This window comes from Nicotiana sylvestris, chromosome 4, assembly GCF_000393655.2.
Source record: "Nicotiana sylvestris chromosome 4, ASM39365v2, whole genome shotgun sequence".
NCBI lineage: Eukaryota > Viridiplantae > Streptophyta > Magnoliopsida > Solanales > Solanaceae > Nicotiana > Nicotiana sylvestris.
The window spans coordinates 108,459,411-108,487,034 of NC_091060.1; the positions used below are offsets into that span (position 1 = coordinate 108,459,411).

Consider the following 27,624-nt stretch of genomic DNA (forward strand, 5'->3'; position numbering starts at 1 on the left):
CACAAGATAATATCCGAATTACAACCTTGAAAATAACCCGGACAACAGAAATGACAACAAAATAAACCACCAAAACTCCTCTCCGACTGACCAAGAAATGGAGCGTCTTTCCAATTACCAAGAACAACATCTTAGCCACTGAGGTCCTCATCAATATTGCCAAGACCATTACCAACTTTAATATCATCAACTTCAGTCAACAAGTTCCCAAGAGGGTTCGCGTGCTCTCTGTCACTGTCATTGATCACAATTACCCCTTCTTGAATCATTCTTTCTATTTCCCTTTTCAAGGAACGACAATCTTCAATGTTATGCCCTTGGACATTAGAGTGGTACATGCATCGTACAGTAGGATCAAAGCCTTTTGCATATAGGCCTAGAGTATAGCCGAGGAGCGGCTCAATCAGGCCAGAATGCTTTAGCTTTTCAAATAAGCTTGTGTAGGACTCCCCAATTGGCGTGAAACTATTTCTTTGCCTTTGTTCCCTTCCCTGACCCTGTTTTCTTGGGTTGTTGGGTGCTCAAAAATGTTGTGAAGGCAAGAATGCATTATGTGGTGCTGGCACTCGCCATAGGGAGTGACCTGGTGGTTAGGCAGATGACCAGACATTGTTCGGAGGATAATACTGAGGTGGATTATGTGGAGCTCGGGGATAGGTTTGGGGTTGGAGTTGAGGCTGGGTATATTGGTGAGGCGTACCCTTTGGTCCATGTCGTGACTCTGAAACGACCATGGCAACATCATCGTGTTCCTTCTGACCCAGCGAGCTTCCTGTGTCGTTCTGAATTGCTTGTGTTGTGGCTTTTAAAGTAGAATAACTCATGATCTTGCTAGACTTCAGCCCATCTTCTACCATTTCTCCCATTTTTACCACATCATTAAAAGACCTACCCACAGCCGTGATCAAATGCCCAAAGTAAGTTGGTTCTTGAGCTTGAAGAAAGTACTCGACCATCTCTTTTTCTTCCATGGGAGGATGGACTCTGGCAGCTTGCTCTCTCCATTTGAGCCCATATTCCCTAAAGCTTTCATTAGGCTTCTTTTGTATCTTGGCGAGGGACATGCGATTTGGGACAATTTCTATATTGTACTGAAAGTGCCTGGCAAAGGCCTGAGCCATACCATCCCACGGGTACCACCTGCCAGCATCTTGGTGGGTGTACCACTCCAGAGCTGCCCCACCTAGACTTTGACTGAAGTACGCCATCAATAATTTGTCTTTCCCACCGACGCCTATCATCTTACTGCAATAGCCTCTCAAATGGGCCATGGGATCTCCATACCCGTCATATAAATCGAACTTTGGCATCTTAAACCCATCAGACAGTTGGAAGTCAGGAAACAAGCACAAGTCTTTATAAGCCACGCTCATCTGGCTCCCTATCCCTTGCATGTTTCTTAAAGACTGCTCTAAGATTTTCACCTTCCTGGATATCTCATCTTGCTCCACTGTCTTAGCAAGCTTTTCAGTTTCACCGGGAGGCTCAAAATGAGGAGCGAGAGAGTATGAATCTGAGACTTTGAAAGTTGGTTCTGGTGCATAGTGTTGGGCATCAGGGACTTTGAACACAACCTCGTTAGAGGATCGAGGAAGAGTAGTTGGGGGAGGAACTACAAGAGCATGAGTGGTCAAAGGGGCGGTATATGATGTGCTTTTGAGGGGTGGAGTGTGAAAAGGTTGTGGGGAGATATCAACAGCAGTGGGAACCTGGACTTGTGATAGTGATGGGATAGTTGCAGGGTTTTCAGTGTAGTTAGTGGGGAATGAATGTGGAGGATGCCCCCTGATCCAAGACTGATACATTTCTGTCATCTGTTGTTTCACCCTTTGGAACTCCTCTTTCAATTCAGACTCCGACTCCACAAACTCCCTTGACGGGTCAACAACTCTTGTGTCCAAGTTTTTGCTAGTCATGGATACCTTGCCCTTTGGCCTTGTGTTGAATGGATGAGTTACCTTAAGAACCACAAACCAACCACCCTTCTTTTGTGAATATAACAAAATGAAGCTATCACGTTAGCGTTAGGCATTTAATAGCAAAAATATCACATTGCGTGCAATGCACCTAGCAACAGTTAATGATTCTAGAATGACTTCGAGGGTCATAAAGTCACTAGGCATCATCCCAATTTGTCCATTTCAACCTCCATTTTCTTTGCTTTTCTAGCACTTGCTTGATCATTTTCCTTCCTCTTTTTTTTTTCTAATTATCACTTTTTTCTTTCCTCTCATTTCTCACGTCCCATAATTTCACCCTTTTTTCCCTTTTTTCCTTCTTTTTTTTCTTTTAAAAAAATAAAATGATTCGATCGAACCCTATGTAGGTTGCCTACGTATCATGACGCCGCATGAATCAGATCTTTGCGTAGTTCTAGAAAAACGGGAATAAAGTAAACAAACTAACATTCTCCCCTTTATTCTTTTTTATCTTAATGACTACTCTAGTGAAAAAAAGAGAAATAAAAGAAGCAAATCTTTTTCTTTTTTTTTGAATTTTCTAGACTCAATGTGCTATAACATATCTTAAACTCAAGCTTAACGAGCATATATTTTTTTCTCTTTTTCTTTTTTGAAACAAACACTCTATGGGAAATTATTAAAGAAAAATTCTACACGAGAAAAATATTTTTTGATTCTTTTCTTTTTCTGAAATGAAGTCCAAACAATAAACCAAAGAATAATATTTCAAATTTTCATTTGATAACCTGACGCAAGATTTCGAAACACGCAATGAGAAAGATAAAACAAAATATTTTTGGATTTTTACTTGATTACCTAAGGGAGAAACTTTGAAATAAACCAAAGATAAAATACGTTATTTTTTCTTTCTTCTATGTACAATATCCTAACATTCTAATGGAAATAAAAAGAATTTTTTTTTCATTTTTTGTTAATTTCCCAAAGACGAACCTCAAAAGAAAATCTTTTTGGATTTTTGAAATTAATATCTTAAAGAAAACTTTTTAAAGAGGTACTAAAAGAAAATTCTCTTTTTTTTGAATTTTTAGTCCTAATATACTAAAGGAAATATAATAATAATTTTTATTTTAAGTCATAGATATTAATTGCCTAAAGGAATAACGGAAATATGAAACGCAAAATCTTTTTTTATTTGGATTTTGATTTATTACACGCCTTTTCAAATGCAAAATAAAAAGTACAATAATAATAATAAAACTCGACATTACTATACAAAACTAAAAGGTAAAAAATGACATAAAAAGAAAAACGGACTCAAAACATAAGAAGAAAAGAAAATCTTCTTTTAATCTACTCCTGAATGGGCGATCCTGACTAGATGTCCTGGGCTCTGTCCTGCTCAAACTGCGGTAAGTAAAGCCACACCTGTATGAGAAAACTTTAAACTAACACTATGTGAGACAATAACACTCCCTACTGGACACTTGCAAGACATGATTGAGGCTACTTTTGCAAAATGACTTATTTAGCAAAAAAGGTGGCTAGAAGTGCAAAATTTGGCTAAGATCCCGCAAAGCCAAGAATCTAAGATTTACTAGGAACACCGGACCCTATGTGGGTTGCCTACGTATCCCGCCCCGAGAGACGAGAATCAGGTTCGCGTAATTCGGGCAGATTGGATACGGGCGATAATTAAAAAAAACAACTAATTTAGAGATAACATATTTATTTTTTGTTTTTTCTTGAAAAATGATGAAACATGCAAAATCTTTTTGGATTTTCTTTTTCTCTTTTTTTTTTGATTTTCTGATTTTCGGAAAATGATGAAAAAGTGCAAAATCTTTTTTTTTCCTGAAATTTCAAGTTCTTTTTTTTTTAACAACATAATTGGGCCCAACTCGCTTTATCCCCACACTTCAATCTCTCTTTTCTTTATTTTTTTTCATTTTTATTTGCCCTCAACTATCATTGGTCCACCAAATGACCCTTTTACCCTTGAATAAATGCAACATGTAGCACATAGGATGCATCAAGATGGTCTGTTATTTTGGGTGCACCTGTCCTAGAAGGACCCAACTCATGTGTTGAGTCCCCAAAGTCAAATGCACGTGATGCAAACAAGCGTTCCTACTAGGGATCCGGCATGAGGCTTTGTTATACTAGGTTTAAAACCTGGGTTTATTGTTCTAGACTTGGCTTACCCAAGCAGACAGCTCGAGCCGAAGTGGGGGCAACGTACCGGGAGTACAAAAGTCTACCCGGCCTAGTTACTTGACCCAACTTCGTTTTATTTGGTATGACTTCTAACAGAAAGGTGGGTCACGCGCACGTGTGCACCATAAATTCAGAAGACTCAGAAAGAAGAGGGGTTTCGTAACAATTTATATATACAGTTCAGATAATATCAAAGCGATAAAAAGCAAAATTTCGCACATTAAGCACAAACATGTGAACAAAACTAGATAAAAAAATAAAGCCAAATATAAACAATTATTCTAAGCTCAAATTCTTGAACCCTAAACCAGAGATTTTGGGTTCGTTCCCCAGCGGAGTCGCCAGAGCTGTCACACTTCCTTTTTACCTACACCCCCAGAAGGGCATAAGAGAGTTTTTCTAATTAAAGGATAATCAAAACGGGATTCGTTTATTTAAAGATTCAGAGTCGCCGCTTGGGATAATTTATGGTGTCCCAAGTCACCGTTTCGAATCCCAAATCGAGGAAAAGATTGACTCTGTATTGTAGCCTGCGAACCGAAAATCCGAGTAAGGAATTTTATTAACCCGGGAGAAGGTGTTAGGCACTCCCGAATTCCGTGGTTCTAGCACGGTCGCTTAACAATTTATACTTGGCCTAATTATCTGACTTATTACACGTTTTAAACTTGTTGTGTATTTTTAGCTTTTATCACCGCTTTTAGCTTGATTATTTGTAATTATAGAATTGTCTTGAAACGAATCACGCGTACGTATATTCGTTTTCGTTTTGCATTGTACATAATTAATAACACTTTTGGCGCGTCAAAATCATGTCATGCGAACGTGTCCTCGATTAATAATGCTTTTGTCGATTTATTAAGAAGTATTTGGTTGAAGTTGCGTGAACGCATCCCTCAAGTCACTTTTTAGAATCAAATTTTGCCATCATGTTACGCGAAACGTATACGTAATTACAACACTAGTCTAAATCGAGCCTAAAGCAAACTACGAGTGTTCATTTTTTAGAAATTGTAATCGTGTCGCGCAAACGTGTACACAATTGAATTAATAACATTTTTATTATAAAAATGAATTTGGCCAAAGTTGCGCGTGCTTAAAACAAACTACGAACATTTGTCATTTTTGTATGATTAAATGGTAGGCGGCGCGCCTCGGACTATATGAGCTAATTTAATTTAATAACCTCTGAAAACCCATTTTTATTGAGAAGATTTGTTCGAAGTTGCGCGAACGCATACTCCGAATTGTCTTTAGAATTGTAATCATGTCACGCGAACGTGTCCACAACCACGACAGTATATTAAACGTGCCTAAAGCAACTAACGCGTTATCAACTTTGCGAGGGCCCTGAAAATTAGCTAAATGGCAAGCCTCAAATTTTAAGTATTTTTTAAAAGAAATAATTATATGAGGGCCACGCATTTGTCATTTTTATTTGGCACGACGCATCCCGACTTTAATTAAAAGGATGTGACTAGTTCATCAAAGAACGTAAGGGGATTCCTACTTATGTTATGCCAAAGCTTAAACTAATAATTTAATAAAAAAAATGAACTGGTAGCAGACCACCCACATTTGATTGTGGAAAGGCCGAGTTAGTCAAAAACTCATGTCTGGTTGCCCATTACTGCAGGCTCAGCGTGTGAAATAACTGGGCTCAACTTGAAGCCCAGTTTGGCAGCATGATTGTGGAAGGGGAAGACCATCGAAATTAGGCCAATGATGGCAGCCCAATACACGATCCAACAAATATGTTTGAAGCAAATTGCATTATTCAAAAAATTCTGGGATTGAACAAATACTGATAATCTTTGAATCAAATGCAAAGCACATTTTTATGCTAACATAGGTTCCAAAATACAGATACAATCCTAATTGCAACAACACACCTTTACACAAATTATTTACCAATTAACAAAACTCAAAGGTCCCTTCCCCCCTAGTTTATATTGAATTCTGATTCAAGCATAACATATTTAAAACATACCACATGTCATGGAAACTTGCCAAAGAAAAACTAAATATGAAAGGTTAATCTGAATCTGAAAATTTCAAGTCAAAAACCAAGCTCAAACCCCATTCAAAAACCATTTTAAGATAAAAAAGTGCTCATACATGAGCAACAACAGAACTGAAGGACAACTCTAAAACCATTGTGCTGTATTTCAAGCTATATAGGAACAGATCTAAAATGGACAGTAGGAAATAAATCCAAACCAAGCTTACTAGACCAACCACATGAAGGGTCTAAACTTGTAATTTGAACCACAACCATGAAACATACATCCAAATCATCCAATCTTAACTAATTAATTAAGGATCATAATCTTCAATTAACACATGATTATACGAGGTTAACAGCATTCCTGAATCACCTATATTCAAACAAAGTTCACTCAACGTTTAAATCAAATATACATCTAGGAATGAAATATCCAAAATAAACTAGACTGAAAGCATGAACAATAAATTGACAACATCGAGCAGAAATTACAACAAGAACTTAATGTTTTTCCTTTAAACTCCAGTTCGGTTCACAGATATTTACACAAACTTAATCAGGCTTCATTTCTAACATAGTTTCAAGAGAATACCTGGTATGTAGAACAGAAAAATGGAGTAAGCAATCAGCAACAACAAACAACAAAATACAACAGCAGAAAGCTCAACACAGTAGCTTCAACACCTCAATCCAGAAATCCCAGCAACACGGAGAAAATCAGTAAAAATGGAGAAGAAAAATAGTCCGGAAATCTCTCTTTATTTTCTCTTTCTAGATTTGAACTCTCTCTGGTGTTCTTCCGCTCTCAATATTTCAAAAAATTTGGTTCTATCTTTTTTACTCTCTCCAAAATGGATTCTGCCCCCGTATATCCAGTGTATCCAGAGTGTATATCGAGTGTATATCGCTCTCTCCGCCCCCTTGAATCTGATTTTCAGCTCCCTTAAATGGGCATTCAATTAGTGCATTTTTCACTACCAATTCAACTTTTCATTTCTTTAATCATCCACTTAATTGTCCACTCAATTAGTGCTTTTAGTTAATTTGATAATGCAAATACTACCCTACCACTATTAGGAGTTTCTCAATTAGTAACCACTTGCATAAAATTATACTAATCAGTGAATTATTATACACATTCAATCAAATTATTGAACTAATCCCAATTATTCTGCCTAAGTGATTAAACGAGATACCATTTCAAAGTTTTCTGATATCCTAATTATTAATTAATTCCAAATAATGTAAAATCAAATCTTTAATGCCAATGCTGTATTTTGTATTTTTAATGCATTAATAAAATTAAACATGCCCACAAATATATGCAAACAATCAAAAAAATCACGCAATAATTCCTAAAAATAACAAATAATCAAGGCCAAAACCTAATTTTGGGAATTATTTTGGAGTAATTCGTATGAGGCAAAAATCACGTGCTCACATTTACTGGGTATCCTTAGAGGTCATTTGGGCTTGTCACATCGTGTGGCATGCATATACAGGTAACAAAGCTTGTAGCTAGATTTCAGACTTTTCGTTGAACAAGTGGATAAAGTACGTTGATTTCTTCTAGCGGTAGTTGACTATTACACACTTTCATTTACTTAGATATTTTATCATTCCAGGTGGATGCTCCGAAGACATTGTTGTTTGTTTTAATTCTTAGAGCTCACGCATGCCGTTTATGAGTTTAGAATTTTCTTTAGATATTATTTTTACTAAACTGTTATTAGTTATTTTTAGATGGTTTTAATATATAACTTATTACCTTTGAAAGGTTTGAATAACTGTATCAACATGTATCATTGGATAGAGCATGCCTTGCTCGACGGATAAGAGAGGTTGAGACACGAATGATTGTATTAGACGAACTATGACTAACACGCTATCTGAAATCACTAAAATACATATGAATAACACATTATTATATCTAAATTTACTAGTGTTTTATTTTAATTTGATGAAAATCACATAATAAATCAAATTTAAAATTTGAGGTACACACTGCAAGCAATACTAATTCAGGGATACTAATCGCTTTCGTTTGGAGTAATTCATACGTATTTGGTGACGCACAAGTTGAAAGAACGCAATAAAATTACCTCAAAATTGTTTTTATTTATGGTTAAACTAGTCGAGTTGTCCGCTCTTCGCGCGGTCATAAAAAAAAACGATGTGATCATGTTATAAGCTTAATCGAGATAGAAGAGATACAATTTGTGTGTTATATACAAATATACATATTTATGTTGGTAAATCCTGTGTTATATTCGTAGTCATATAACTGGACGAAATTAAACTACTTACGCAGCTCTTCTTTGTCAATCGTCAATACACACAACTCATAAAAGGTTTTCATCTTTTGTGAAGCACTTAGAACTATCTCATATTAAGACGATCCAAAAGAAATGTGAGTTATTTGTCAACTTGCAGAAAAGTTCAATCCTTCCACTTTCATATTTTTCTTCATACAAAGTGATAAATACGTGGAAAGACTTGTGTCATTAAAGTACTTGTGAATTGCCTATATTTTGCATTGCGCAATCCCTCATATTTCCCTACCTTGAATATATCATTTCCTTCCTCCTTTTCTTTCAACAACCTATCTTCTCCTCAGAATCCATATCCCAGGTCTCTTTTCAGCAGTCCAACTTATTCGGTCATTGTTTATGTTCATCTTCCTTTAAACACTTTTTAAAACTAAGAAATCCATGTTCAAGAACACAAACCTTTATAAATACACTATCTCGACTTCATAGTTATGTCGACACTCACAAAATAAATTATCATAGAAGAAAAATGAATCATTTTGACTGTTAGAAGCAAAAACACGACATAAAGGAAGAGACACAATAACTTGAGATTAACTGGTCTTGGGTTTTAGGTGAAGATGAGATCCTCACATAAAGAGGATTAACAGTGTCCCACATCCAAACTGAAAAGTTGTAACAATTTCAGGGCACGAAAAATCTGTGAGAACTTGTTTGTTGTAATTGCTGTAATATATATTCAAAAGATACCACGTTATAAACATAGCACCCAACTGTAGATCTATAGCAATTCACTCCGTACCATGGATCATATGACTGTTTGTATCCTTTAGAACGTTCTCATGTAAACTGCTACAATCATTAAAAAAATGCTTTCCACCTTCATTATAATAAAAAAATTAGAACTAAGGAAAACAATACAGAATTCAAAGAGATTCTTGAAATGTCTCGTGGATGAAGGTCGAGTGATATTCTTGCACATGATTTTATTCCCCATAGAGAAGCACATTCAATAAAAAAATAGAGAGATAGTCCATCACCAGGAATATGAAAGGAAAATGACAAGTTTTTCCCGACTCTAAATATTCATGCAGACGATAATTCATTAAAATGACATCTTCATAGCGAGAAATGTTATCCCCATTGTTCTCTTAAACAAAATCAAATGGTCCTACTTATACATGTAGTATACTATTTATGCACACTTCAGAAACTCTATATTCTAAGGTCATTTCTTAAAGTAAAGTTGGCTTCCAGTGCTCTACTTAGCCAATCTACTCTCCTCAAAGTTGTTAATATGTGTCAGATGTACTGCAAAAATTAAAAAAGAAGAAAAAGGTTCTAGCCGAATCTTAACTTTTTCAATCTCATAGGAAAACATGAAAAACTCTTAACTTCGTGGCTTTGAAACAAAACTCTGGCAGCCTTTTCTCCCCAGCAAAAATAAATGACTAAAGCCTGAGTACAATATGCCACATGTAAGTAGAGCTTTGTTGTATTGATATATCATTAGGAGAGGTAGAGAATTTTTTTTTATATACCTTTATCTTCTAACTTCTTCATCTAAAGTCACACAACATTTTACATCCGGCAAGCTATTTCTGGACCGTAAAAAATCTATTGAAAATGCCATGTATTCGAAAATACACCAGTGGTCGTGAAGTTTAGAACTACTACAAGATCAAGAAAATAAAAAGAATGAAAATCTTACTTGCTGCAGTATAGATATGATAAAGCACCAAAACTGAATCCTTCATTGCAAAGCTCAATATTCAGCAATGCACAAACATAAATATGATAAAAATACAACAACAAAATAAAAAGAGCTGATAAGAGATATACATGAGATGATCCTAAACCTGACTTGAGAACACCTCGACAGATTTAGCACCTCGTTTCTTTGCAGTAGAAGTTATCCAGAACAAGAACAAAAAAATAACTCTCAATCAATGAATAACTCCTACATAGCGACATTATTTTTCAGCAGTGTGTGATATGACTATTTACAGAATGACCAACAGGCTTAATTAACAGATCATTAAATCGATGTCGTTACCAACAAAAATTATCCATTCTTCTAATAAGTACTGATAAATACGTCAGAGAGACATCTCATCTATTTAGTTTCTCCACTTAATAACATGCCTCTATCTTTGTGCTTAAATTCCCATAGCTAATAGTGAAATTCATGGTATGGATTTATCTGCATAATAGATTTTGGACACAGAGGATCCCTTTCCTTTTAATCTTATCCGATGATTTTTGAATATTATAATTGTTATTACAAAAAGCCCAAAATATATAATGTATAAAATCTTACATAAACCCAAAAGCATTCAATGCAAAAAAAAACTTTCGCTGCCGTGTAAATCTACCAAATTCATGTGAAAAATTTGTACAAGAGCATTTTCATTGTTTTAACTATTTGACAGACAAACAACAAAAAAATAAGAAAAAGATATAAAGGAGAGAAAAACTCTAACTGTGAGCCTCTTTCTTTCTAACTGAAGAACAAAATCGTTACCCCAGTTTTGTTTGCCTATCTTTGTTGTTCCTTTCACCGTCGAACGTTGCTGAAACCTGTTCTGCTGAAAAGATCGCCTTTGCCTCTCTCTTGATTTAGAATCTGGTTTTGGGGACATCTATGTAACACTGTCTATGTAACGCATGCGAGGAAAAACAAGGAGAAAGAACAGTAATTAAGAGGCTTAAAAGAAGTGACGTTTCGGAAGGAAAAAAAATTGACGGTTGAATTAAACATATGGAAAACACATTTTTTATCATTAGAAAGAATAAATAAATGCAAAATTCTAGAGAAAAATATAAGTGCTAATGCTCACAAAAGAGATATGCCACGTCATCCACTGGCCCACATTTATATATATAAAGCATATATAAGCAAAACATTTGGCGATGAAATTACCTTGAATTATGTTATAGCATACAATAATTTATCAACTAAATAAGAAATTTGAATTGATGTTTCTAATTAAAGAAGATATATTTGTAGTTTATTTAATTGTGTTGATTTTATATTAACATATAAGGACGACCTAAAATGATATACAAACGTGAACATTTCAAGAATATTTTCCTAGCCATTTAAACAAAAATTAACATGATCTTTAACTGATAGTTTATTATTTAATGAAGTAGGACAATACAATAAAATTAGATTCTTGACCTTGTAGAAATTAAAGGGCAATATTACTGTAATCGTCGTTATTATTAGTTATATAACGGTTAAAGGTTTTCGGAAGAGTTAATATTTCTATTAGCTAAACAACATTCAGATGAGATGATTTATGCTTCAAGAAACTTTTCTTAGTCATTTAAACAAAAATTAATATAATCTTTAGCTGATAGTTTATTATTTAATGAAGTAGGATAATACAATAAAATTAGATTCTTGACCTTGTAGAAATTAAATGGTAATATTACTGTAATCGTCATTATTATTAGTTGTATAACGTTTAAAGATTTCCGAAAGAGTTAATATCTCCATTAACTAAACAACATTCAGATTGAGATGATTTATACTTCATGTACTCCTTGTTGATTACGTCCATAATAGCAATTTTAGAAATCTGAAAGATCGTGCCAGAGATATCAGTAATGTTAATTTTGATGATTATGTTTTTACTTGTGCTAGTTTCATGTAATATTTTGTCCTATAATCTTATTTAAAATATTTATATAAAGATATTTAACTTTTCATGCAAATTCGGGCGTTAGTTTCTTTGATTTATACATCTATAAACTGCAAAATTACTATACATCAAATTTAACAATAAAAGGGTATCAAATGTTTAACGGATATATTGCTTGATTATCGAAATAAAATAATACGTATCATTTTTATTTTTAAACGGACGTAAAAATAATTTTATTGTTTTCAGCGATGCTCCTTTTCATAGTCGGATCTTTTATTTTATAGGGTGAAAAACCAGTTTCTTTCATATTACAGCCGGAAGCCGTAACCCTACTCTCAAAAAACATTCCTTCTGATGACTATTCTGCCGGAGTCGCAGTTCCGCTGCCGGAGATAGTAAAGAGACTGTTATCTATATTAGCAAGTTCAAATAATTTTTTTGGGTTTGTCAATGGAAACCCTACTACCGGTTAGTTCTCTTCCCCCACCCTTTTCACTATGCAACGTTTGCCTTTGTTTAATCGAAATTCAATAGCGTAATGTATACTTTCCTTTTTGATGATTCTCCGCTTGATGAAAATCAACATAGTAATTTGTTTTCGAAAAGCAAATTGGGATGGAGGGAGTGGTTGATTGTAGATTTTTGTCAAATTGGAACAGTAATTATATTTACAAGGAAGTACAGTGCCAGCTAAAGAAATCCTAGTAAAGTGTTGGTAATGTCTAACTGAGGTGGTGGTTTTCACAAGAACAAAAATAAAGAAAAACAGAGAGGAAGAAAGCAATTGATATTACCTGCAGAATAGTGAAAGAGATAAACTGCAGGAGAATCACCACAGATGATATATGTGTACTGCTAGTAGTGTAAATTTATTTTCCTTTAAGGGGTTGTTTAATTATAATAGAAGATAGGCTAAGAAAGACAATCCTTCTCACGTAGTTGTCTTTATTTTTCCTTGTTATTCCTTCAAAACTAAGAAGGGGAGCCTTGAAGAGACGGTAAAATTGCCTCCGTGTGACATATAGGTTAAGCGTTTGAGTGAATTAGCCATTGATGCTTGTGTGAGGGTAGGCTGCCCACATCACACCCCTTCCCCGAGGCTTGCATGAAAACTGGGTACTTGGTGCGCTGAGCAGCCCTTTATCCCTTCAAAACTATGTTTTTCCTATTTTTCCTTCTTTTTTGATATATACTTTGACCATTTGAGAATTGTTACCTTTTTGCATCTAACATGCAAGAGGAAAACCACCTGCAAGATACTGTAGGCAACTCCTCTCAAAGGGGGGTGACTTGTTAGTATGGAAATGAACGTAAAGGAATTGAAAGAATGCATAGGCTGGAATCATTCTTATGTGGTTCACTTTTCCTTCATATTCCCTTAAACCAATCAGACGTGTGTCTTTTTTCCATTTGCTCTTTCTTATCTGAGACATAATTGTTTAGTCTTCACCTTCATGGAAATAAAATTGCCAAAAGGTCTCTCCATCTTTCTGATTGTATTTTAGTTTGGTTTGTTATACTGCCCTAACACATTTTGTTTCGTTCATGTTTATTATTCTTGCTTACTATAGCTTGATACTGCGGTCCTACTACATCAAAACCAAAAGCTCTCTCAAAAGCTAGAAGCTCAGAAGATTGAGATTGCGGTTCTTGAAGATAAATTTTCTGAATTCAGGGATAAACAAAAGCCATATGATAACAGTCTAGCAGTTATTCAGAAATCATGGGAAGAGGTATTGTATTTGGTTTCAGCATTTAGATGCTTAAGCATGATTCTGTTATTTAGTGTAGATTTGTGCTCTCTATAGCTGTACTGTCAGGATAGGCATTTTTTACATGCATGGACATACTTATCCGTGTCCTGTATAGCGTGTTTTTGAATGTAACTTTTGACTTGCTTCTTTACTAGTTGGTTGGTGAGTTGGAAGTATGTTCCATCCGTTCAAAGGATTCGTTAAGACATGGAAATGCAAGTAACCATCAGTCTAGTACAGAAGGTGAGAGATGCTCATTTATGCTAGTTTTTGTTCCTTGTTAACTCCCAAATTCTCTTCCATCTCCTTCTAAAAAGGAACATAATGTGTTTTTCTGAAAAGGTTAGAAGGTTCTGATTCACTGAGGATTAAAGGATATGGTTGCTATCTAAGTTTGTCATAGAAGAAGATTTTGATGTAACAGTCTATGCTGGTTTCTAACTATTTATAACTTAGTTAGCTATGATAACTAACTTCTTTCATTAATGATTGTTGAATACTAATTTTAGCATTTTTTTTTTTACTCGGTAGGAACAAGAAGCAAAGATATTAAACGCGGGGGTAGACCGTTGGTAGTGTTAATTAGGTAAATTTGTAGGCCATCGGATCAACAACAACAACAACAAACAATCCAGCTTAATCCCATACGTGGGGTCTAGGGAGGGTAGTGTGTACGCAACCTTACTCCTACCCTATAGCAGAGAGGCTGTTTCCGATAGACCCTCGGCTTAAGGAACGGTAAAAATAAATCGACAAACAATAACAGCAGTAATTACAGGCCATCGTATCCCTTTAGTGGCTCAACTTGAGATTATCAATGAATCTATAGTGCTGGGGATACAATATTAAGCCTCACAGGAGGTTTGCACTTTGCAGTGATCTTAAGCTCCATTCTCTTCACTACCTTGTTCTAGTTTTTATCTATCTTCTCGGAACTCTTGAAATAAAGCACAGAAGTTACTATAGTGGAAAGAGATAGGATTCTATACTGTAAGGTGCTTTTTTCCTTCCTCATAAGCTCTTCAGGTTGGGTGTTGGTTTTCGAAAAGCAGATGGTGAACTCTAATGCCTTGGGTTACAGGGTATGGTGCAGAACGTTCTCTCACATTGAAACACCAGGGTATATAGTACAGTTTTTCGTGCTTTTTGTTTTCATCCTTTTCGCCATCTAGCCAATATTGTCTTATTCTCTGCACACTGCTGTTATTTTTTTGTTATGTCTATCTAAGCGTACTTAATACTGTTGATGGACCTCAAAATATAGACCTCTCGTTGTCTTACCTTGAATACTAAGAATTTGGTAGAAGTGCTATTGCTGATGTTGTGTTTTTCTAAAGCTGTTTTCATGCGTATTGTTATGGTAAGATAGATTTATTCTGAAGATTCCTTCTCTTTTAACTTAGAGTTGGTGCTATTTGGTCATCCCAGTAAAAAGAAAAAAGTTGTAGCTTTAGGTTTCTGAAATTGCATCAATTTTGTTTCTCTTATCTATTCATTATCACCTTGTTGCTAGATGGTTCTTTCTATGCACGTGAGGATTCTTTCTTAAGTCGCCTGTTACAAACTGGTGCAACTGAAAGCAGCTCTGCTGTTAACAATGTAACTCAAACGGAAGATGAACACAAGCAAATGGATGATGAAAAGATCATGAAAATATTGCAGAATATAGTAGCCACTGTAGATGACATTTGGCAAATGAAGGACAAGTTGTGTGCTGCGGTTCTCAAGGTGCTTCCTGAAGACGGTAAAAAGTTTTCAAATGTTTTTTCTTTTCACTGAGACTGCTGCCTTATTCCTTCTCCAGATTTTTTATATTTTAAGTTTTTGCTCTGTAGGGTCATGCCTCCAAAAGTCATCAAATGATTTGCATATAGGAGTTAAAAATCTTAGACAAGCAATAAATGAACTTCATCTGAAGCATCGATCCCTGGCTGGTGCATTACAGAGCCATAAAGATACCGATGCTAAGAATAAAGCCGAGCTTAAGCGTTTAAGAGGTAACTCCCTATTCTTGAGTCAACTATGATTTAATTAATGCTAAATATTTTGACATTTTATTATTGGAAAACTCAAAATACTCTGGAAATTGGAAATGCTACGTTCCAGTTTGTCATCGTAGGTGCCAACTTGTTTAATTTAGTCAATACTGTTTACCTGAGCATGTTGCCTTCATTGATTTGTTTAAACTTATAATGTTTCGTTTTTACCGGCAGAACTCTGGTCACTTTGGCGTGGTTATTTTGACTACCACTTTTTTTTCATTTAGTATTGTTATTCTGATATGGTTGTAGTGTATAGGATGACTTTCACTTTAGTCATCAAATCATGAAGTCAGATTTCTGAGACAATAAATGCAGAACTGGTAGAATTATTAACAGCTATTGTCCTTTGCCATGTGTTTTTAATTTTTGTTTTGGTTTTCCTTGTGAAGTTTTCTCAAGCCTTGGTTTAAATACAAGTAGGAAGCAAAAAGATATATCTTCACCTGTATGTTTAAGTAAATGAAAACATTGGACATACCATCTGTGCTGTATTACGAATATCAAATGCATTATTGTGATCAAGCAAATGCATTTTAGAATTTGTTTCATGTGCTTTATCTGTGCTGTATTACGAATATCAAATGCATTATTGTGATCAAGCAAATGCATTTTAGAATTTGTTTCATGTGCTTTATCTGATTTATTCTATAGGCTTTTCAGTCAAAACTGTCAACTTTTGGTGGTGCGTTATGAATATTGATTCCATATGGGCCTAAGGTTGGCTTTCAAGATTAACTTTCATTTCGTTTATTATGAAGGGGAGTTGGAGAGAACTATTGCGGATTTGGACGAAAGTAATAGCAAATTGGCAATTCTAAAAGCAGAGAAAGATGCTGCCAAGGGGGTCCATTTCCCTGTCCTGAATCTTGGAAATAAGCACACTGATAATGATAAGGCGAGAGATAAGCAGAGAGACATGCATGATATGGAGACCACTCTTAAGGAGTATTTGGTAATTTACTGGTTTGTGCGTCTACACTCATGTTTGATCCCACTTAAGTAGGTGAGTGTTTTATATGAACAAGATCTTGTTTACAGGACCAATCTTCTTTTCGTTTATTCGAACTCAAGCGTCTTCATGAAGAAAGGATAGATATATTGAAGCAGTTGTCCAACTTACAGGTTAACTTTGGTTTGATTGATTTCCTTCTTCCACTCTGTTGTTTGTTAGTGTTCTTGCTGTTTTACTGTTGTAGTACCTCGTTTGTGTGCTTCTTCACTATTGTTTTGAATGGATACTTCTTGACAGAACAAACTAAAGAATGTGAAAGTCATATGCTCTTCCCAACCATATGCCTTGGTTAAAGATCAACTGGAGAAAGCTAAAGCAGATGCATCTCTGTATCAGTCCCTATACGAGAAACTACAGGTTGTAGCTGGTTGGTAGTTCACTTGTATTTTGTTCTTTATTTGGTTTATCTTGTTTTAAATTTGTGGCATTAAATAGGTGGAGAAAGACAATCTTTCTTGGAGGGAAAAAGAAATGAATTTGAAGAATGATTTAATTGATGTTTTTCGGCGATCTTCCACTGTTGCTGATTCCAGAATAGCCTGGCTGGAAATGGAGATACAGAAACACATGCAAGAAAGAAGTATGATTGAGGCTAAGCTGGAAGAAGCATCACGAGAACCTGGTATACCGAAAAAGCAGTTGGTGTTGATTACCGTTCCTTTTTTGGTTAAAATGTGTACTCCAATGTGGTAACAGGCAGCATTATATAACTTTAGATGCCATTTGTTTCAGGTAGGAAAGAAATTATTGCAGAATTTAAAAACTTGGTTTCTTCATTCCCTGAAACAATGGGCAATATGCAGAATCAACTAAGTAATTACAAGGAGACTGCTTCAGATGTTCATTCACTACGAGCTGATGTTCAGTCACTTTCCAGTATTCTTGACCAAAAGGTTTTGGTGCTAATCCACTAATTTTTCCTATTCCTTTATTTTTCAAGTGGTTAGCTATTTAAATATTAAGGTTTTGTTTGGCTTTTCAATAGTCTAAAGAGCTAGAAAGGCTGTCTGCCAAATCAGCTTCCCAAGTGACTGAAATGCTGAAGTTACAAGCTATGGTATGTTCAACTTTGCTCCAATCTCTCTGCAGTCTTTCATCATCTATTTTCTGGATGCTGCTCTTGTTGGATGCTTTATTAATTTTTTGTTAGTTTTTACTTCATTGCATCTGGGTAAGAATTTCACTTGCATTTTTTTGGCCTCTTCTATGAGTGTTTTCGGTTTCAGGTGCTTGACAGAGTACAAATTTTAACATGTTTGCTCCTTGGTTTGAATTTCTTGCCACAGGTTAATGATTTGAAAGAGAGTGATATGCAGTTAAAGCTTATTTGGGAGATGTATAAGCGTGAATCGGCTTTCTCAAGGTAAGGCATGGTTAAATGTTTATTGTGATCAAGTGTAAGTCATTTTTATTTTTTAAGAGTTTACTGGTGCACGCTTAATGTGTTTATTGTGATTAAGTGAAGTCACTTTCTTGTGACTAAGTGAAGTCACTTACTTTGTTAAAGTTTACTGGTGCCTTTTGTGGACTAATTGCTTTTTAATTAATCATTGAGGAAAGCAGGGGAAATAAAGAAGGGTTGGGCTCAGTTAGTGTTTACTGGAAGTTAGAATTGAGCAGTAAACAGGGGGGTGACATTAGGTGTTATTTCTTTTGAAATATTTTCGTTATATACATTGGATTAGTGTGATGATGGATTTTCTCAAATAATTTCTGTTTTAAATTGTAGCGCCATATTGTGCCTTATGCAATGATGGGTTTAGCTTGGAATTTGTTATATCATGTGTACATATGAAACTGAGGTGCATGTATTAGGGCTCTGGTTTAAGTGACTTGATTAAACTTATAATGATAACTGATGTGTCGATGTAGAAAACATTTCGTCCTTTATATTTCTGAATATGACATGCTTCCCTCCAACATCAACAACAACGATAACAGACCTAGTGTAATCCCACAAAGTGGGGTCTGGGGAGGTTTCTTTCGTCCAACATCATGCTTGTAAATCAAATGTATTTAACTGGATATATCACATTGTCATTTTGGTTTCTTACGGTGCTTGTAATTGCAATTGAGCTGCCAAAGGCACTTTTGACCAAATTGTATGTCCATGTTTGACCTTCAAGATGGTTTTTGGAGAAAAAATGAATTGATGAATATTTTCCTCTTCATTTTTTTTGGTGATAACAATAGTTTCTGGGCCAGCTTGCAATACTTTCCTATTTGCACTGAAGTCCTTACAATCACTGTTTGCAGAATCTCTTCTTCCAATTTTTAATAATGAAATAGCATTTAGTGTTCTTTGATAGAAATCCTTCCTTATGAGCTATTGAATTTCATATATTTTAGGTATGTAGATCCTCAATGGGCATATATCTGACTTGAATGGATCTTTTTCTTCACTGATTTTTGATAAAATAATTGGTGCGCTATGCTTCCAAACATTACCATGGTGACTGCAGGGATGTTTTTGAGGCTCGGGATTCTGAGTACAGGGCTTGGGCTTGTGTTCAAAGTCTGAAGACTTCTCTTGATGAGCACAATTTGGAATTAAGAGTGAAATCTGCTATCGAAGCCGAGGCTAACTCCCAGCAGAAGCTAGCTGCTGCAGAAGCTGAGATTGCAGAGCTGAGACAGAAGTTGGATGCTTCTAAAAGGTCTGTTCAACCACTTGTTATATTGAATGACGAGTCATCATAGTGCTGTTGGTAGATCATTCAGAAAATTGTCCATGTGTGTGTGCTTAAACCTAAGATAACATCTTCCTTAATAGGAGCTGAAATTATTATGATATCTTCCTAAATAGGAGCTGAAATTATTATGTATTCCCATACATGAAAAACTCTTAAGTCGAAAGTAATGGTTGAAGGGGCACAAGTCCACTATTGGTGGGAAGAGTGGATTTTAGCCCGGTTGTGAGGATACCCATGCCTCCGGCTTCATTTCACTTCTAGCATGTTTACCAATCAAAGTTGCAGTAAGAATCTTGTATTCGCCAGGAGATCTTGATGGTTTTAGGAGAGGACCTTGGGCATTGGAGAGAGATGGCCCTGGAGAGTGTTCGGGGTGAATATTCTATGGTGCAAGCTTCATGGAATTGTCGAGATAAGGAAGATCTTGAGATCCACACCTTCGCTGCTGATGTATTGTATATAACTGGTCAGTTATGTTGGGAGAATGAATCTTTTCTAGGATGCTTGTTAGTTATGATGCTTATGGGCGTTTGACCTGGATTTCACCAGCAGGTCCATCTGGGTCATGAGATTCTGAGATAAATGCTGTAGTCGATGCTCATTATGTTCTTCCATATACCTGTGGGCTTATTTTTCTAGCTTCTTTCATATAAATTGGTTCAAGATTGCAACGGGCAAGTAATAGGATTATTTGCATTTTTAGTGTTGAGAAGCTTTAAAGTATATATGGTCTTTTTATCAATTTGATAGAACTCTTCTTTTCCTTGTTCCCTTTTTGATAAAGTAATAAAATTCATTAAAAAAGGGCAAAAACTCGCCCGTATACAAGAAGTATACCAATAAGTCGAATTTTCCTTGTTCCTTGTAATAATGAATTAGAGTCCTGAAGAATATTCACAAAGATTGTTAGTTCTTGTTACTTCAGGGAACGGTCTAGACTCTCGGAAGTCTTGAAGTCCAAGCATGAAGAAACTGAGGCCTACCTCTCTGAGATTGAGGTCTGTTTACTGCTTAACTTGTATGTGCTTATAGGTCAGTTGTATAGAGCACTAGCTTTGTAAAACAATCTGAAAGATTAGAGAGATTCGTTTGTTCCAGACAATTGGGCAAGCCTACGATGATATGCAATCACAAAATCAGCAGCTCTTCCAGCAAATCACAGAGAGAGATGATTACAATATCAAGGTAATATATCTGACAGGAATGCCTTCAATCTGTTATCATTTGTGTAAATTTGGCAAAAATCTTCAACTAATTTATGTACCACTAGTTACTTAAAGGTACCATTAGTCCTCCCTATTTGCTCTAATTGGTGAATTCTGTTATTTGTTGTCAGTTAGATGCTTCATGAATCAATTAACTTCTTCATGTGAAATAAAGTTGCATCTTGGTGGAGGAGTTAGTAAAATTAGGGAGAAGCATTTGGTATTTCTCTTCAGACTTTATTTGTCGGTTTCGAGTGATTAACTTTTGCTTTTGGTTTTACATCATATGACAAGGAGAAAAAGTGATTGACTAGGGGTGTTCAGTGTCCCTGGTGAATGGTTTACACTGCTTAGGGGTGTTAATAATTTCTGATGCAACCTTGTTACTACCTCTATATTGGTTTACCATACCAATTAGCTCTTTTACGTCTAACTGCTTACCACTACTACGGTACTACCCCTCCAGTGACCCTGATCTACATTTTCCGTTTTCATCAGTGACGACAACCCACCATACCAGGTTATTTCCTTTCTTTATCGGTAAAGATAAATATTATTAATATCCAGCGACAAGAGAGTGCTATAAAATATATACAAGGGGCAGCTTCATTACTTGCACCAAAAATAGAGTAGAGAAATACATCTGTATTTAATGCTAATTACAGCTTTGGATTTGCTTTCAGTAAACATATTGACTTGCTGCTACTTCCATGGGTATCTTTCATCAGCCATTACTCTCTTATGCGTATTTATTTGGGGAAACTGCTTAGAATGTTTTCCACTGTCCTAGTTTTATGCTGGTTTATCCTTGCCCATGGTTTCCACCTTCGCAGCATTAGTTGCTTTTCTGTGACCACTATTTTAGACACTTTTCCGTAGCTTTGCATTGATATTTTAGGTTTTTAAAGGAGTTTTCTATCCACGATGTTTTAAGGAGTTTTGTTGTATCAGTTCAAGATCTTCGAGGATACTCTGAGAAACATGCTTTACATGATTGCTGGATTGCACACTCTGAATAGTCATCCGTCTTTGCATTTCTATTGTGTCAGGTTTCTACTGCTGCCAATTTAGTACTATCTGATAAGTTTATCTTCTGCTCCTTAGCTTGTTTTAGAGGGACTACGGGCAAGACAGCAGCGGGATTGTCTGGCCTGGGAAACTCAAACCATAGAGAGAGCGGTTGAAGATGCCAATACAGTGGTCAGTTTCTATGAAATGAAAGCTGCCAAAGTTGATGACCAGGTAATTGGGGATCTTCTTTGGAGTTCCAAATGTTTTATATTGCTGCAGGGACTTAAAAGTGTGTTTGTTTCCTTTCAGTTGAGGGGATGCTCAGATCTAGTTCAGAAACTTGCTGAAGATAGGATTCAGAGTTCTCTTGCTCTGGAGAACACCCAAAAACGGTTGTTAGACGTCAGAAAATCATCCCTGCAATTGCGGGAGACACTGGAAGAATTGCAGTCCAAGATAGACAAAAGTCGAGTTGATCTTGCAGAATTGCAGATAGAACTAGAGAAAGAGAGGTAAATTGGAGGTTAATGTTTGTCTGTATCCCGAGTACCAATTTAGCTCTTAAACCAATAGTCTCTTATGCATTCCCTTATTATCTTGTCCTCGCGTTACTTGACTAGGTTTGAGAGGAAAAGAGCAGAGGAGGATGTAGAAGCTCTGAGGAGAAAGACTTCACGGTTGAGGTCACACATCGAAGGGTCATCTGTTATTGAGAAGCTTCAGCAGAAGCTAAGGGAATACAAGGAAATACTCAACTGTAGTATTTGCTTTGATAAGCGAAAAGAGGTAGGACCAACTGACCTTTTTCTTATTTCTTTGGTCGATCAGCATCAGGTAGGTGAAGCTGAAAACACATGAAATGTCACCTGTTGTAGGATCCACTGTGCAAGTTTCTGATAGTGGCAGCAGATGGGATGAAAAAGTGATGGGTTCTTAGTTTAGATTGGTTATTGAGATAATAGTACGCGCTATCCAAGAGATTCTTCAGTGATGAGATTCTATGGTTTTAAATATTGGGAACAACCAGAATTATAGCCTGTTTGGCCAAGCTTCTAAAATCAGCTTATTTTGAGAAGTGCTTTTCTCAAAAGTACTTTTCAAAAAAGTGCTTTTAATGAGAAACAGTTTGTGATTGGCTAATTAATTTGAAAAGCACTTTTGAGCAGTAATTAGTGTTTGGCCAAGCTTTTGAAAACTGCTTCTAAGTGTATTTTTGTCAAAAGTGCTTCTCAGAAAAGTGCTTTTGGAGAGAAGTACTTTTTTCTGCTTCTCTTCGAAAACACTTTTTTTCCTTCCAAAAGCTTGGCCAAACATCTCAATTTTTGGGCAAAAGTGCTTTTGGCAAAAAAAAAGCACTTTTGGCCCAAAAAAAGCTTCGCCAAACAGGCTATTAATGAGACTGAATAGTACATATAACCAAACATGTGCTTGGCAGTAGGATATTAAATTTGTTAGGTGATCTTGTCTGATGTGGATAAGCATAGTGATAGACTGATACTTCCACCATTTTGTGGGATCATAAGAGATTCTGAATGCCAACTTATTGCAATGATTTGTTCTCTTTTTGCCACAGTGGTAATAGAACTAATTTTCTCCAAATATTTTTTTTATATAATGGTAGCATTTGGCCAGTTTGCGTACACCTCGACTATTCCACCAGGTACTTGTTACCTCCCACTAGGATAGATATTGAATATCTTTGCCTACCAAGGATATAGGCAGATGGAAAGAAATCACCTTTTTTGTCTTGGCTGCAATTTGAGCCCTAGTCTCCAAGGTTTCCACCCACTTTATTGCCCCTAGGCCACACATCCTTGGGTGTGTCTATTTTTCTCCAAACATGTAATAATCTCCTTATGGAAGAAAGAATTTAACTGTGCTCTGACTCTTTCTACTGATAACTGTTTTACAGAGAGCTAAGATATCTTTATTACATTACAGGTTGTCCTCACGAAATGTTTCCATCTCTTTTGTAATCCGTGTATCCAAAAAATTGTTGAGACTCGTCACCGCAAATGCCCTGTGTGCTTTGCAAGTTTTGGAGCAAATGATGTGAAGGCTGTTTATATCTGATAAGAAACATGAGAATATCTGGGCCTTTCGTTATGCCACTGGTGAATCAAGATCATCATCCAGTGATGGTCTGGGCATATTTACGCAGGTAATAACATAAAACAGAGAATTCTGCTGATGGTTGAAGTTGATGGTCTGCATGGACTTGCTGGTGCTGGTTCAAAGGTTATTGATTTTATTTTAAGTTTTTGCTGGTGCTGTCCAAAGTTGTTGATTATGTTAATTTAACTTTCCTTTCTGTTAAGTGTAGGCACTTAAGTTCAGATTTTTGGTTACTAAGTGCTAGAGTAGATGCAATGCCTCAAAGACAAGCTTGCTTCACCGCGTTGAAGCCGCAACCCCCCCCCCCCCCAATTTATGTAGTGTTTATTGTTCATAGTTGCTGCCTGACTAGGTATGTAGTTCAAGTCTTTAAGAAAATTAGGTCCGGTCAGTACTAACATGTTCTACCTTGACATTCACAACTACAACTGCAAGAGGCAGCATTAAGTACACTTGTTGCAGAAGGCCTCTGCTCAGGACCAGTCAATTTCTTAGCAATTTCCTCACAAGGTGCATATGATTAATCTTCTCTTTTTTCATTTGGTTTACCATGGTCTTCCGTCATCAGAAAAAGAGGACGGCTAGTGGATAAATAATTTTGGGAATTCGAGAAATGTTTGCTCATTTTAGCAAATTTATTTTGTTCTGCTGCTTGGTCAAGTTTTAGAAAACAAAATAAACATTTCCAAAAAAAATAAGAACCAACAGCTTGAAAGTTGTTTTTGGTGAAAACAACTATTGTAACTTCGGAAAAGGGTCAAATATGTTCCTGTATTATTGAAAAAGGTTTAAATATCCTTCGTTATACTATTTGGTCATCTCAATCCCTATCGTTATACTATCATTCAAATATACCCCTTAATTGGATGGATGACCACGTGTTTTCATAGGATTAAAATGACCCATCCCTTTTTTTTTACCTGCTTTACCCATAACCCGACCCAAAGTCATCCCCTTTGACAAAGAACCCCTAAATGATAGATTTGAGCAAATACTTCAATTCCAACTCAAATGAAAAACCCGTTGAGGAAAAGCCAGCTTTTGAAAAATCCTGCCGCCGAGAAATCATCAATGGCTGGAAAGAAAATTCCCAAGGATGGCTCCGCCGTTGCCAGGGACAAGAAGAAGAGGGCAAAAAAAATCAGTTGAGACTTACAAGATCTACATCTTCAAAGTTTTGAAGCGGGTTCATCTCGATATCTCAAGTAAAGCCATGGGTATCATGAACAGTTTCATAACGATATTTTTGAATAGCTTGCTCAGCTCAAGAATCTTCTAGATTGGCTAGGTACAACAAAAAGCCTACAATTACTGTTGTGAGACTTGAGCTTCTTGGTGAATGCTAAGCATGCTGTCTCGGCTATAATTTTAATTAGGATTTGTTGATGTAAAGAAGAAAGATTGGTTAGCTGTTGGTTTAATGTTTTGCAGTTCTGCATTTGCAACGATTTTCCCTTGTGTTAATTGTGAAGTATGAGAGAGAAATACTTGTATTTCAAAGTAACCCCAGGAACATGGAAGATTTGAGCAAATACTTGCTCAATTTCTTCTCAAAAGCTTGCATATTATTTTGGACTAAACACCTATCTCCTAATTTGTCTGATCCAAACAGGCATTCGCTCCCACCTATGTCACCTAGAAGCACAAAGCATGATTCTTCATATCATGAATCCTCTGTCTATCCTTCACTGTTTTTTTTCCTCAAAGGAGGTGAACGGTTTATGGGTAGAGGCTAAACGAAGTGCGTAAAAAAATGGGATGGGTCATTTTAGTCCGGTGAGGGCACGTGGCAATCTGTCCAATTAAGGGGTATATTTGAATGATAGTATCACGGTAGGGGCTGAGATGACCAAATAATATAACGGAAGATAATTTTAAACCTTTTTCGATAGTATAGGGATATATTTGACCCTTTTCCGTTATAACTTTAAGAACACTAGCAGATGTGTTTTAGCTTTTCGTAAAATTATCCACCAGGTATTGGACGAGACAGGCCCAAACACTAGGAGTTGGAAGGAAGTGTAAAAATTGTACGAGGCGCCTTATTTGGTCGCCCCCATTTAACCTATACCCATTTTTTTTAAAAAGTTTTAACCTGTACCCACTTTTTAAACAACTTCGGCCCTCTTTCTCCTCTTTCGTTTTTTTTTCTTCTTCTTCTATAGTGATACATCTGAGAGAAGCCAAGAATATTGAAAAATGGAGCAACAAAGACAAAATGATCTTTACCAGTATGATCAGATCCCATTTTTTGTTGATTCGAAGTTGAATTGCTATAGCAAATTACTTCATCTGACTAGTTATCTAACTTTTGGGGAAATAAAAAGACAAGCTATCTGATTTTACATATTTACTTAACATTTTTTCTGATTCAGAACTTCACTCCTGGCGTAGTCATCCAGTATTTGCATTTATACCTTAAGACGCAAATATAAATATTAAGAGCAGTAAAAATTGAATGAGGCAAGTCCTGTTCTGTGTCATTTATCTTATTATGGCTCAATTTGGAGGCCCTAACCCAGGTGGTTTAGTTTATTGTTGGAGGATCATCTCTAGTGATGTGGTGTTTTTGCTATGGTGCTGATATCGTCTGATGTGGTGACTTTCTCCATTTGACCTTGTACATGCAGATAATAGGAATTGTTATCCCATATACATCAGACAAACACCATTAGCAACTGGATCTTAATGACAACTTGTCATTGTTGTTTTAGAGCTTCAGCTCTAAAAATGCTGAAGTTCAGCAAATATAGAACAAAGCTTTAGCTAAAACATGCTGAAGTTCAGCAAATAGAGAACAAAACTTCAGCTACTAGAATGCTTAAGTTCAGTAATTACAAACAAAAACTTCAGCAAATAAAGAACAAAACTTCAGCTACTAGAATGCTTAAGTTCAACAATTACAAACAAAAACTTCAGCAAATAGAGAACAAAACTTCAGCTACTAGAATGCTTAAGTTCATCAATTACAAACAAAAACTTCAGCCCAAAACTTGGTTCAACAATTTTTGCTACTTCAGGCCCGTCTACTAGAATGCTGAAGTTTGCGTGATTGCCTTTGCTACTTCAGACTCGTATGCCTGAAGTTACGCGAAAAGTGGGTACACTTGCAATTTTTTTTACAAAGCAGATATAAATTAAAACGTGATCCAAAAAACGGGTATAGATGTAAATGGCCCGAAGGAAGTAGGTAAACACTTTGATGTTGTCTAGACAGGTTAACTCTTGGAGTTGTAATGATATATGTGTGTTTATTTTGACTTGTATCGATCGAGTAGCGTTTTATTGGAAATTTAAATTATATATCGATGAAGCTGAAAGTTTGATCATACGCAATAACCCAATAATATGACAATTACTCTTCCGTTTTTATTTACTTGTTATGTTAGTTTTTACATATCCTTTATCTCTTTAATAATCACTTTATTAATGCTAAAGATAAAATTGAAAAATTAATAAGTTTTTTGTTTTTGTTTTCTAAAATGACAAGTACTTTGGCTATTTAAGCAAACATGACAATTAAATAGGAACAAATTTATCAATATATCATGCATACCGACCATAAATAGAACTTTTATATTCTTAAACGACTGTCACCGGGAAAACTAGAGGTAGTTTACTTTTACAGATGATTGCTGCACCAAACTAGATCTGTAATCATCTGCACCAAAGTTGTTATACTATTTATTTTAACGACATAATGATTCAATTTTGCTATAATTAATTAA

The 27,624-nt window shown here is 35.8% G+C and overlaps 1 protein-coding gene across 1 annotated transcript; it reads left to right on the forward strand.

Moving 5' to 3' along the window:
* The first annotated feature begins 12,351 nt into the window (after window positions 1-12,351).
* Window positions 12,352-25,344, forward strand: LOC104244438 (E3 ubiquitin-protein ligase BRE1-like 1). Its single transcript, XM_009799852.2, has 19 exons — window positions 12,352-12,532; window positions 13,636-13,797; window positions 13,974-14,061; window positions 15,332-15,562; window positions 15,654-15,815; window positions 16,619-16,812; window positions 16,899-16,982; window positions 17,110-17,229; window positions 17,308-17,494; window positions 17,605-17,765; window positions 17,858-17,929; window positions 18,159-18,235; window positions 19,335-19,529; window positions 20,491-20,563; window positions 20,664-20,750; window positions 21,875-22,012; window positions 22,091-22,293; window positions 22,402-22,567; window positions 23,723-25,344. The coding sequence occupies exons 1-19, from the start codon at window positions 12,515-12,517 to the stop codon at window positions 23,852-23,854; spliced, it is 2,550 nt and encodes an 849-aa protein (XP_009798154.1). The 5' UTR covers window positions 12,352-12,514; the 3' UTR covers window positions 23,855-25,344.
* The last annotated feature ends 2,280 nt before the right edge of the window (window positions 25,345-27,624 follow it).

Coding starts and splice junctions, on each gene's coding strand:
- LOC104244438 (XM_009799852.2), top strand. Junction 14,062..15,331: donor CCATCAGTCTAGTACAGAAG/GTGAGAGATGCT, acceptor CCTTGTTGCTAG/ATGGTTCTTTCTATGCACGT. Junction 20,564..20,663: donor CCTACCTCTCTGAGATTGAG/GTCTGTTTACTG, acceptor CGTTTGTTCCAG/ACAATTGGGCAAGCCTACGA.